Raw genomic sequence first — 13,213 nt, 5'->3', positions numbered from 1 at the left:
CTCATGTGGGGTAGGTGGCCCCACAGCTTAACCACACACCTGCCATTTTAATAGATTTGCCAGGCTCCCATCAATGTTGCTCTAAAGCATCTGGCATGGACTGGGTCTTTGACTGAAGATCAAACATGACCTCTCCTCCTGGTGGGAAATAAACATTACTGATAAACAAAGGCACTTTTAGACTTGTCCCACGCAAGACAACTCACCATTTATAAACCATCATCCTTCTGACTATAGCTGTGTGTACCAAGAATCAATGCAATTGTATGTGTATTTTCACACCTAAGTTTGGGTCTTCCACTTTTTTGTTTGTTTATTTCTGGTGAGAGTTGGGCTCAACGAACAATTATTAGGTTAACCCTTGTTAGTCTATTCCATTTAATATATTTGTAAGTAATACAAGTAGTTCATTATTACAAATATAATTATTTACTCACAAAAATAATATATGCTCATAGTAAAGTATTTGAAATGTTCAAAAATGTATTAGGAAAATGAAATAACACTTGTTCTCCTGCCACTAGGAAATAGCCACTACTAAACATGTCTGTCTTTGTTTTATACATGTTTGTTTACACATACATACACACACACACAATAGGAGCATAATGTACACAAAATGCTACATTCTGATTTTAAACCTAATGGCTACCAAATAGTCTATCTTTTGGAAGTTCAGGACTTTTGCAACCCCTTTCCTATTTCTTGGGGACTTTGGCTCTTCTTTTCCTCATTATAAATAGAATTGCTTTGTTCAAAGGTTATGTTTTCATTGAGATCTACTATGACCACCCAATTTACAATTGCAGGAACCCCTACTTCATTTCTATAGTACCTAACCAATATTTATATTAAAATGTAAACTTTTCAACATCTCTGCATTTCAGTAGCCTATATACACATAATAAAAATACTGAATATTAGTCTTTCTGTGCCTTGTTTATTTCACTTAAAATAATGTCCTCCAGATCCACCCATGTTTCTGCAAATGACAAAATTTCCTTCTTTTTCATGGCTGAATAATATTCCATTGTGTGCATACTCCACATCTTTTTTATCCATTTGTCCCTTGATGGACACTTGGGCTGATTCCATATTTTAGCCATTGTGAATGATGCTGCTATAAACACTGAAGTGCAAATATCTTCTGGATACATTTTATGTCTTTGCCTCACCCAAGCGAGGTTTAGAGGCATGCCCTTCCCCTCTATAATGCTCACCGTGTCTGTGACCATTAGTTGTGAGTTTGTCCCCCGCAACCCCCTAATCCCTGGAGAATATTACTACCATGTGAGCACCACAGTGTTGATCAGTTAGTACCAATTTGACACATACTCATACATGATACCTAAAAAAATATTGATCTCAAGGAGGTAGTGAATAGAATGGTGGCCACTAGAGATTGGTAAGGGTGGTGGGAAGGGGTAATGAAAAGGTGTTGGTGAAGGGGTAATTCTGTTAAATAGAAGGAAAAAGTTCTAGTGTTCAATTGTACAATAGGGCAACTATAGTTAACAATAATTTATTATATTTCAGAATAGCTAGAAGTTTTCAAATGTTCCCAACATAAAGCAATGATAATTGTTTCAGGTGAATCATGTCCCAATTACTCTGATTTGATCATTGTATGTTACATGCTTATATGAAAATATAACATGTACTCCATGAATATGTACAATTATTATGTATCAATAAAAAATTTTTAAAAATAAATAGAATTACAAGGCACTGACCAATATAGGACAGATTCTGCAAAAGAGGGTTATTGGGACAAAGAATGTAAGTAGGAAAGTTCTTGATATGTACTGGTGATGTTTTCTTAAAAGCTTTTACCAATTTTCATGCATAACTATGTAAAAGCTAAAAATAGGTTTTAGAAAAATTTCATAATTAAATTGAATCTCTTGTTTTTACTTTGCTTTTTTTAATCATGAAAAATGGTACCTAAAGTATAAAAACAGTATATAAGTTCTTTAAATGTTCAAATATGAAGATGGAGTAAACACTGAGTATTTTTCCATATATACAAGTAGACACATACTATGAGGTTGTCTAAAATTAACAAATCATTTTTTTTCAATAAGAAATGCAAATACCATCCTTCCTTTAAACAGAGCTCCACGGTCCCCCATCGGCCTGCACAGGCTGCAGCTGGAGTGCCTGTGTGCTGCCCTGCCGGTCATCCTGCCATCAGGAAGCCATGTGTTTCGAACTTGAGGGTCTTGCATTCATTTATTTATGGTCTCAAAGGCAGCGCTGGACAGGGCCATGGAAAAGGAGTCAAGTAAGACTCACATGGGTATGAAATTTGCAAAGTTCACCTCCTTCCTCAGCAGCAGAGCAGTCCGCCTGGGCTGCCACAGACACACTCATGCAGAACTATGGCAGAGGACGAAATACCTGGTTATGCAGCCATTGTTACGGTTGAGCAACACGCCATCACTCAGACTTCCTGAGTCCCTTACGCTGGCCACGGGAAGAGCTGAAGTGAATAGACTTGCTCTGGTTTCTACTTCCCTGGCCTTATTCACGAAATAGACCTCATAATTTAAACTGTAGCCCACCACGCTGCTGTCATCTTTCAGACTGTGAGTGTATCAATCTTAACAGCCCCAGCTTGGGAATGTATATAAGAGGTACCTGTACATGTTACTATAAAACAGTAAATGATAAGGCGAAAAACAGGGTTATCAAAACAAGACATAATAGTTTACATGCAAAGCAAAGGTAAAAGCAAATGAGTCATAAACCAGAACCAAATGTAAATAGTTATCACCTCTCAGTTTTGCACTTCATTTGCATCGATTTAGCTGGTTATGTAACTGTAATAGCACACTCAAATCACTAGACCTGCAATTCTAGGAAGACAGCAGCTTTGCAAACTTTCAATTTTCTATTTTCAATGACAGTTAATTCACAGTTCAAAGTATAGAAGCTAAATGAGGTAAAGAATGATAAATGATGCCTCGCAATTGCTGAAATCTGATTACACTGAGATAAGAGCTGGGCCTATTTCTACTTATACAAGTTTGTACCTAAAGAACAAGACAAACGGGAGTGAGGGGGAGAAAGAAAGAAGGGAAGAAAAACTTTAGATAAATGAATGCTTCCATTTATTCTCCCCAAATATAATATAAACAAGGAGACAAAGAAAATGCAAATAGACTCAGGATGCCATTTCCACTCAGGGGGGGAAATTAATAAACAGTTCCATTCTGAAAGAAAGACCAAAAATTGACCTCCATTTAAGAAGCTAATTTATGCACTCCTGAGTCCTCATACAAGTTAAGCAGCACAGAATATCACAGCAGGCATAGAACAACAGATCTTGAACCCTGCTGTGTTTGTTCAAGAAGGCAAGTTAAGCTATTCCTAACAGGAAACAAAACACGTGGTTGGGCTATTAAACAGGGATCATTTTGCCATACTGTGCAGTCCTGAATGCATCAATTGCTGTTCCAAACAGGATTAGAGATGTGGTTTGCTTTAACTATGGTTTTGAGAAAAATGCTTATGCCTACTCAGAATTCTCAGGCTGATATTAACTAATACGGTGCCAGGCGAGACATAGAGCACCTATGAAACCTTTAAGAAATGGTCTTTGGCAAATTCCAAAGTTGTGTGAATGCAGCAGAAGATGAAGGGAGAGGGTACCCGCGTCTGCACAAGGTAACCCACGTACACCGCCACATTTGGGATTCCCCAAAGAGTATTTCTGACTTTAAATCTTCAAGGCCCACTCGACACTGATTAAATCCACATTGATTGAATTAACCCTGCAGTAAACAACTGGTATTTAGTTCTTATAGACAGAATCTACTTGAATAAAAATGCAGCCAGAAAAATGGACTATTTTGCTCAATACTATGCCTGTTAAACATATATTTATAAATGACTTTGGTTATTTCTGCTATGTTATTATTATAAAATAGGATCTCTCTGACATTTTGTAGAAGTCAAGAATCACCACGTAAGGGAAAAAAGGCAAACCTTTCTTACACATAGACCTCTCTTCATTGTTGAATAAAAGAACAATCAATCCACTGGAGAAACTGGTTCAATTTTCACCAAAAAGTAAAAGAACAATCAATCCACTGGAGAAACTGGTTCAATTTTCACCAAAAAGAATGAATTTGTGATGGCTTGAAGGTGTCACGCCTGTATTGCTACATGTTTTTAGCCAAGACATCAGGACACTGCCTCCCTATTTGGTGAAAACATTTAGCACTTGTCCAGTGCATCCCTAGTTAAGGCCACTCCAATTTTATATTAAGGGTTGAAATTTATAGAGTCTGGGAATTATCTTGGAGGTGTTTAAGAATCACAGAAAAAAATAATTTTTTTGCGAACTATTGTTCTAGAAAATCATCATCAAAGGCTAGAAGAGAAATTTTGGAAGACCCTCAAAATATTAGAATCATGAAAACCATGATTTATAGACAACAATCATTAATGATTGCTACACATAAGAGGGACACCCGAACGAGACATTTTTAGCTGTAGATCAGCCAAGAGATTAAAATGAGCATGTTTACAGAGACATAACTATTTAAAATATTTATAGAGAAAACAGTTGCAGATGATACAAAGGCAGATTCCAACAAAAACACGGCACAAATGCAGACACCATATGGTCCCATGTATGTGCTCATGACCTCATGTGAAAAGTAGGCCAGAGAAGGAGCGGCTGGGGAGGCCTCCATTTAGCCCCAGAACAACAGACTCAGGGGTTTGGAAGGGGCTCATTATAATCATGTCCACAGATGGGTGGAATCTGTGGGCAATGTCAAAGGCATTGGGAAGAAAGCTTTCAAAACCATAGTCCCTGAAACTCTTGGCTTCATTGAGTCTTCAATCCCAATCTCCATTTCTTTTGGACCACAGGTAGAAGGTGCCCTCAGTTAATGCACGGTTTCCAGTGAGACGGAAGAGCACCCCACACCTGCTGGACTCTTCTGCCATCTCCCGATTATTCACCAGGCTTGAGCCAGAACCCCAAAACACTGTGCAGAGGTCCTAGACCACCACCTCCCACACGACTGCTCTCCTGATCTGCTCTGCAGCATCAGGGGCCAAGCCAAACAATAACAGGAGCTCTGCATTTTGGGAGTCTCCGGCATACATCAGGCTCTGTGCTAGGCATGTGTAAGAGAAAAAACTCTCATAACAAAACAGGAGAGTTACTCATTCTCCTTACATAAATCAGAACCCTTAGGCTTAGAGAGGTTGAGGAACTAACTAGCTCATGGTCACAAATGGATGAAAGCTAGACTGGAACCCACCATTCCTTTGCTGATCAAGCAACAAGACTATATCTGAGGGAAACTGATGCTTGTAAGAATCTTATCCTTCTCGCAAAGGCCCCTGCAAGTGTCCCTGCTACTGGGGAAGGGGAGGGAAGGAGAGTGAGGAGCAGTGATACCAATGCATCACCAGACGGAGGCCTGCAGCCCCTGGGGAAGGACGCCCTCCATCTGCCATGCACCTCTCCTCAACTCTCCTCACCCTCCAGCCTAGATAGCTGAGGTTTATACTCACATTCCTTCTCCGAAGAGCTGAATCGCCCAGAAACTACCTCAAAGAGTCCTAAAACCATTTCAGACAGGTATCTTAATATTTTTTTCAGGTAACCACCTTTCTCTGTTTTAACAGGAAAAAAAGACAATTTGCAAGCATTAAAGAAGCAGGCGGCAAGAGCTATTCCTTGTTACATAGGGATACAGGGCAAGTCAGTCCCTTGGGCAGTCTGACATCATTTGGAGACAGGGAAAGAATTAGGAAATGAGCTGGGACATCCTCCTTGACTCTGGACTTCATGAGATCACAACAGTGTGCTCCACTTTGCAGGGCCTGTGATGTGAGACAATACACGATGACAGAAGAAATGAGTACAATGAAGTAAGCGCTATTGAAGAATCATGTACCCCAGTGACATTTGTTCTTATTATATTCTGTGATGGTTTGTTTTGAACTTTGATTTAAAATTCCACGGCTGATGGCACCTCCAATTCATGAGGTATCTTCTACAATAGGAACACTTTTGTGTATGGATCAGTGGAAATTTGATGAATAAATGTTACTAAGCTAAGGCTGGTCCATTTTTAGGCACAGAATTTAGTAAGTCTCTACAAAAAAAAAAAATTTCAAATGTAGGCAATTAAGAAAGAATGTCCTATCAAAGACATTGAGCCTTCCAAACAATCTGGAATTCTGACCATCTATTTACCCTGGAAGCTGTTGCTAGCCTTGAATACGTTAACTTTTAATGAAGTGTTCAGTCCTTTTGTGATGGCATTGAAGTGTAATCAAACATTACCACAAGCCAAGTCACACACTAGCACGTCTTGCCTTGTTTAAATACCTCAAATATATTTGAGTAATTGTGTAATGATTTCTAGGCCTCTGGTTGTCCATATGGTCTGAACAGACTGTCTTTTGCAGAGCAGTTGTGCTCTCTCTCTCCATGAGAAGGTTGTCTCTGCTCCAAACTGGAGAGGTTAGGAGACGTTGTTGAAATTTCAGGGTGGCTTCCTACCTTGACTCTTGAAACAAAACCCACATCTGGCCCCCAGAAATTGCTGTGTCTTCCAGAAGTCTTGCTTATGTTTATGAAATACACAGAAACAACACAGCAGGCATGGAGTGACATGTTTTCTGCCATAAATATCCTTGGATACAATGACATGCCATGGGGATGACACAGCAAAGCCATCACTGCAACCATATGGTCTTTCTAGACAGGGAACATTCTAGATGGTGGAACCAGATCATCTCAGACAATGAGGACCAGTGAAAGGGTCTGGCTACTGGCAAGAACTCTGTTCTAATGCTCTCTGGGTGACATGGACAATGAGACAAGCAAAGGGGCTGCTCATTTTGTAATTAATGAAACCAAGGTGGGGGGGGGGGAGCTCTGAGATTTGAGTTAGGAGCCCAGAATTTAAACTCAGTCACTGGACCTTACTAATTACTCACATTACTTGTCTCCCTAGGAAATTATCCCAGGGAAGGCCTGGGATGCTATGTTTGAAGGAATGTGCCCAACTTACTCTTGACCTATTATGTAATATTTGGGAATTCTCAGGAAAATGGCTGGGCATAGATTCACCCCCCAACCACTGGTCACGATAGGGTTCTTTGGTGGGGCTAACTCAGCAGAGGGGCAGTGGACAGCTGAGTCTGCTGGCCTTTCTCTTCCTGCCCAGCTCCAGGCTCCTGAAGCTGTAAGGGGAAAACCATTTCACTGGTCACGAACAGTGCCAGACGCACAACACCATGGAGACATGCACGACTCGTGAGTTCTGGGGATGACTGGAATGTGACAGAGAAGAGTTTACCTTTTGTGCCTGAGGGAGCTGAAAAACAAGGGGGAAAACAAAACAAAAGAAAAAAAAAATCAGTCATTATATAACAAGTTAAGATTAACTGTAAAACTTCATTTTGTTGCCCTTAGCAAATAGAAAAAGCAAGAACAGGAGGAAAAGAGCGAAATAAAACTAAAGCCAAGTCATTTTTCAAAATAAAGCTATAGTGCTGATTATTCGACCTGCTATCTGCATTTGTGGTATCCACAGATAATCTACGCGTTTCCAGCATGTGTTTTGGGAGCAGTTTGGTAAACTCCTGTAAAGCTGGACCTGAGGTTCTTCTGTGCCGTGGTCCAAAGAGCACAATTCCACGGCCCAGCTCCTTCTCCCTGTAGGTCAGCAGTTCTCCACCGGAGGAGGGCCACCTGGAGACACTGGGCAGGGCGCGGGGACAAGGGAAGCAAACGAGAGCTGCTGGCCTCTCGCGGGCAGAGGCCAGGGATGCTGCAAAACATCCTACAATGCACAGGACAGCCCCTCAACAAAGAGCTATCCGGCCCATCCGTCAACAGTGCCAAAATTGAGAAACCCTGCTGTGCACAAAGGTAAGACGGTTAGAAAAATGCTGTGTTTTTAAAGTCAATTTTTCTTGCTTTGTAGCACATTAACTGTTCCCTTTATTGGTGGTTAAGGAAGTACGCACAAGGATATGTGCGTTCAAAGTAAAGCTGATATTCTAAGAACAATGAAAAGGCAGTCAGTCAATCCATAAAATAAGACATAACAGCTTTCCCAATGGAACAGGCAAGGAACTGAAATGAACAGGCATGTGGAAAAAGATGAACACTTTATGAGACATATTTGTCTATTTTTCTACGTTGAGACTCTTAGGCTGCGGCTTAATGCCACAGTATTATGACTGCCATTATAGCACGCAGGGTTTTGAAAAGCCTTTCTCTAATCTGGAATGGAATTAATATGATCCATGTATTAAATTCCCAATCTAAGAATTACATCATTCCCAGGACTGATTTCTCATCACAGAGACTAACATTTATCGAGTGTGAACTTGTCACCAGGCACTGTGTTAAGTCCGTTGCTGTCATTCTCCCATTAAATCACAGCCTCCCAATGCTAGGTATCCCCATTTTACAGATGAAAAATAAAATGGAACTTAGAGGTTAAGTAATTATATGATGTCCCATAGATAATAAATTGTAGTAGCGTGCTGCCTGATTTTAGAATGTACAAATTCAACTCAATTCACACATAAATAAACACCACAAACACCTGGGAATGGTGACTGCAGACTTTCTCTCTGTCTCTCTAGAGCTTCTAACATCAGAAGTACTAGAAGATGCAAAAGAACTAAATCCCAAGGTCTCCATTTGAATCATCTGCCTTTTCCATTCTTTTTACACTGCAAAGAATGTTCTCTCTTCCTATGCACTGAGACAAGGGCTCTCTTAAACCTGCCCTAAGCCCTTTCCCCTGTGGATGCAGCCCAGCAAAGGGTGGAAGGAGTAAACCCAAGCAAACCGGATGTCTTGACTCTCAGAGACATCTCCAAGATGGCACTGACAATGCCCAGGAAAAGCAGACCCCAACCTCTCCAACACTCAGTTTCCAACACTTTTATCCCAAACAGGTCTCCCAACTTAAGACAGGAACACAAGCATGTTTTTATGATTCTTTCCTACTAGTTGTAGCTGCAACTATTGAAAAAAGGAAATTCACGAGTTCCACCCAGTGCCTCTCAAGGCTTCAGAAAAAAATACACCAAGAGGTGAGAAATTGAGCCTAAAATGAGGAATCACTTCATGTTTCTGAAATATTAAACATCTTTTCACACAATGGAAAAGAAACCTTGGATTCACGAACACAGTGGAATGAAAAATGTGTTTTCTTAGGAAAGCACTTGCGTTGAATCACAGCTCATGTCACGTGAAAGCACGGGGGGCCGTGTGAACTGAGGAGTCAATGCCAAAGTCAAGTCCTGCACAAGCAGTTGGACTTTATAGGCCTCTTTGACAGGAGACAGCCCTTTCTCTCTTTCTTTGTTAAAGTTTTATCTCGGGTGAGCAGGAAACACCTCTTTTTGACTCATCCATTGAAGCACATGAGAAGAAATTCTGGGGAGGAAAATGAGAGACTAGGCCTTTGTGGTGATGTCTTCAGCTTAAGCCTTCCCTCAACCTCCCCACAAAACATGTATTTTCCTCAAGAAACAACTCATGAGAACAAAGAGCAGCTTTCCTATCGGAGCTTTTAAATAATGTAAATTATAGCCTGCAATGCCCTAAACAGGTTGGACCTCTGGGAAGGAGTCTCAAAACAGAACATGACAAATTTAGATCAGATCATCTGCAGCCACAGATGCTACTGCTTGGGAGTTGGCCCCCGCGACGTTCATGAATGCTGTGCAGAGCTCTGAACTGGCAGCCGGACCAGCCAGACATCGGGTCCCCTTTGGACTCTGGCTGGAGTCTCGACATGGGCCTTCCAGCCCTTGGCCAGTGTGTGTGTCTGTAAAAAGGAATGAGGGAGGGAGGGCTGGGGAATGGGCCAGATCTTGGATGGCTGATAGGTTTTTGCCTCGAGAGCCAACTCTGATTGATTAGTAATGTCTGTCTGAAGGCCCATGTTCAGAAGTATTCTGCAACTATGTCTGCGTTTCATTGGAAAGGATATTATAATCAATTAGCAACATGTGCTGTGGACTAAGAAATAATAAATGGCAAAATATATCCCTGGACATGATAATCTCTAAAGGTGTTACTGCACTTTTTTTTTTTTTCCTGTAGTTCTGGGTACCTCTCCAATTACCATGTAATTTATTTGTTTAATGCCTCTCTCCCTTGCTAGGTCAGAAACTCCACAAGGGTAGCAAAGGTATCTTCCCTGTATGTGTGTCTGAAGTCCTCTTGCCTGTGACTGGTGCTCTCCTTGTTAAATAAAGTACCTTATTACTAGGGTATACCCAGGGTTGATGCCAGGGGCAGATAATTGCAGTAACTGCCTTGAATCTACACGCCCAACACTATGTTGCTATCCCAAGCTGATATTCCTCCTAGAAGAACCAATAGAAACTCTAGGATTCCCATATGCCTGATATTGACTTCTGTACATGCACGATTGTCTCACTGATCCATGGATACGCATAAAACCAGCCTGGGCATTCCTGTTATCAGGAGGCTGGAGGTGAGGCGACTTCTCTTCCTCTCCACACAGGGGACACCCTTTCTTCTCCAAAGCCACCTGGTCAGGCATCGTTCACCAGGTTCTGCCTCTCTGGGTCCATTTCCTCACTTAACTGCATGAGGGGTCTGACAGGCAGACTGGATTCCTTCCAGGACCATATACCAGACTGTAAGGATTCTGTGTACAACTGTATACATCCTCCAGTCATTTTTCTAAAGGAAAAGTAAAGAAAGAAAACAGTTGGGTTTACACATTCCTAGGGAAAAAGTGAGTGCAAGATATATGTCATATGATACTTCACATTGGAACATGGAAAGACAGAAAATGTGTCATTCAGAAGAGAAGGAAGGAGAGGAAAGTGACAAATATGAAGGTGACAGCAATAGCAGAAATAGTTACTGTTTATTGGACAGTCACTATAAACCAGGTAGTTGGCTAAATGCTTTACTAGTTTTAGCTCCTCTTGTCTTCACAGTGAATCTCTGGATTAGATGTTAGATATTGGTACCATTCTTGGTTTACAGGTGAGGATATACACAATATTTAGAATGGCTAAGTACCTTGCCACGGTCACCCAGCAAGGAAACACGATGCTGGGTGACCATGGAGCCAAGGCTCTGTGGGCCCCCCCCCCTGCTCCAACCACTGGGTGCACAGTGCTGCCTGCCATGCTCCCAAGTAGTACCAACACCAACCCCAGCTCCCCAAGGATCTAGGGACCTCACAGGCCATTCTGTCTGGGCACCACCCACAAGAGAATGGGGGACTGAGAAATCCTAGCACCACTCCTTATAGAGGAGTCTGGTTGGAGGACAGAGAATCCAGCACACCACAGTTCCCAACATTGACACAAGATCTAGTGTAGCACGAATATTTACCATGCCCTCTTCTGTCACAGACATTTACACCTGCTCTTCCTTCATCTTGGAAGTTTTCCTAGTTCCCTCCTCCTTGCCTGGCAAGCACCTATTTCTCTGGTCAGTTGTCACATCTCTGAGATACCTGGCTTAACCTCTTGTGTCACATGCTTTCATCTCTGCCACTCGTAGTACCGCATACCTCCTATTCATAGCTTAGTTACTGCCAATTGTAGTAACAATCATACTGCTTTTCCTTTTGGGTAACAGAAGCCCAATTTTTAGCCATGCTCAGCTAAAAGACCCTATTTAAAGATAAGGATGGCTAAGTAAATTCAGTTGTGTTAAATAAGATATGTGTGCATGTGGCTTTTCCAGATGGTGTCCTTAAAAGGACTTCCTCCATCTTGCTTCCAGAAAGGTAGATATGATGGCTAGAGCTCTAGCAGCCATTCTGGCCTATGAGGTTATCTTGAGGATGAAAATCAAGGATGTTGAGGACAGGTCAGGTGATTATAATAGCTAAAGACATGCTATTTACCATTCTAAGTGCTTTACCTATAGTAACTTAATGAAACCTCACAGCAGCCTTATTAGATAAGGTCCATTATTACCCCAATTTTGCAGATGATGAAACTACATAGCCGGACAGTAACAAAGACAAGACTGGAGAAGGAAGACCAGTGAGGAGACTACTGAATGATCTAGCTGAGAGCTGATGGAAAACTAGACTAGGGTCCTGGTGGTGGGAGTGGCAGGCCATGGTCTGACCCGACATGGAGCTGAGAATAAAGACGATGAACTGGATGATGACATGAGAGGAGAGGTCAAGGATGCACCCCCAGCTTCTGGCCTAGATGAATGCAAAAGGGGAGCTGCTATTTACTGAAGAAGAGTATGAGAAAAGCATAGCTGAGGAAAAATACCTGGAGTTCAGTTTTGTCTAAAATTGATGAAAGTTGAAGATGTCTCTTAGACTTGCAGGCAGAGGCGTAGGGTGGGCAGCTGGATGTACAAAGCTTGCATTCAGGGAGGGGGCCTGAGCTTAACCACTGTCAGCATGTGGACGAGGTCACTCGAGGCGTGAGTACAGGCAAAGCAGAGCTGGAGTCTCCAAATCCAGGCACAGGGCACTCTGCCAGGGAAAGGAGCCCCAAGGAGCAAGGAAGGAGCTCCCAGCCAGCTCTGCGTCCCTGAGGCTATAATGACAAAGGTGTTTCAGAAAGAGACAGTTCCTGCCCTGAAGGGATGGGAGTGTTTTTGTTTTCACTCTCCTCATGCACCTTTCTGTCTCTGAGTTTCACACAGAGCCCTGGGGGCTGCTGAGGGCTCCTCCATCTCTCTTTACTCGGAACTTCCAGGGCTAAGTGGACTCTTTCAAACACAGAACTCCAGTTAAAGATCTATTGATCAAAACAACACATTTCACCAAGAAATATGTAAAGACCAAATGGGAAACAAAGTATTTTCCTGCCAACTGTATAGAACAAAAAAAGCCTGGCCTACATATGTTTATTCCATTTGTATGACTGGCCCTTTGCCTCGGGCCTTATGAATGAGGATAAATCCCAGCCTGCTCCTTGTGTTCATTTATTTTTCCTTATAGATGCTTGCATGTAATCCTCCATCTTCTTCATTGAGCAACGTGGAGAAAGATGCCTGCTCTTCTGTATAACAGAGAAAGTTCTGTTAATTGGCTCAGACTCCAAAACTATGCCAAGGAGAGGCAGGTCTCCGATGAGCTAAGACTTGGTGGTGCAGGTTCTAGCCTACATCCATCCACTTCTGTACCCCACGCCAAGCCACCATTGCTGCTCATCTGGTGTCCCCTCTAGTCCTTTCTCTATG

At 42.0% G+C, this 13,213-nt stretch overlaps 1 protein-coding gene across 1 annotated transcript in view; it reads right to left on the bottom strand.

Annotated features, from left to right (window-relative positions):
* The window catches only part of CACNA2D3 (calcium voltage-gated channel auxiliary subunit alpha2delta 3), an 850,367-nt gene that overhangs the window by 227,266 nt on the left and 609,888 nt on the right, over positions 1 to 13,213 (bottom strand). Inside the window, exon 14 of the mRNA XM_069473712.1 lies at positions 7,338 to 7,355. Within this exon, the coding sequence (XP_069329813.1) occupies positions 7,338 to 7,355 (18 nt within the window). The remainder of the gene's footprint in view (positions 1 to 7,337; positions 7,356 to 13,213) is intronic.

The sequence above is a fragment of the Eulemur rufifrons genome, chromosome 7, assembly GCF_041146395.1.
Source record: "Eulemur rufifrons isolate Redbay chromosome 7, OSU_ERuf_1, whole genome shotgun sequence".
Lineage (NCBI taxonomy): Eukaryota > Metazoa > Chordata > Mammalia > Primates > Lemuridae > Eulemur > Eulemur rufifrons.
Note: the sequence above shows the minus strand (reverse complement) of the source record. Positions and strands in the feature narration are given on the sequence as shown.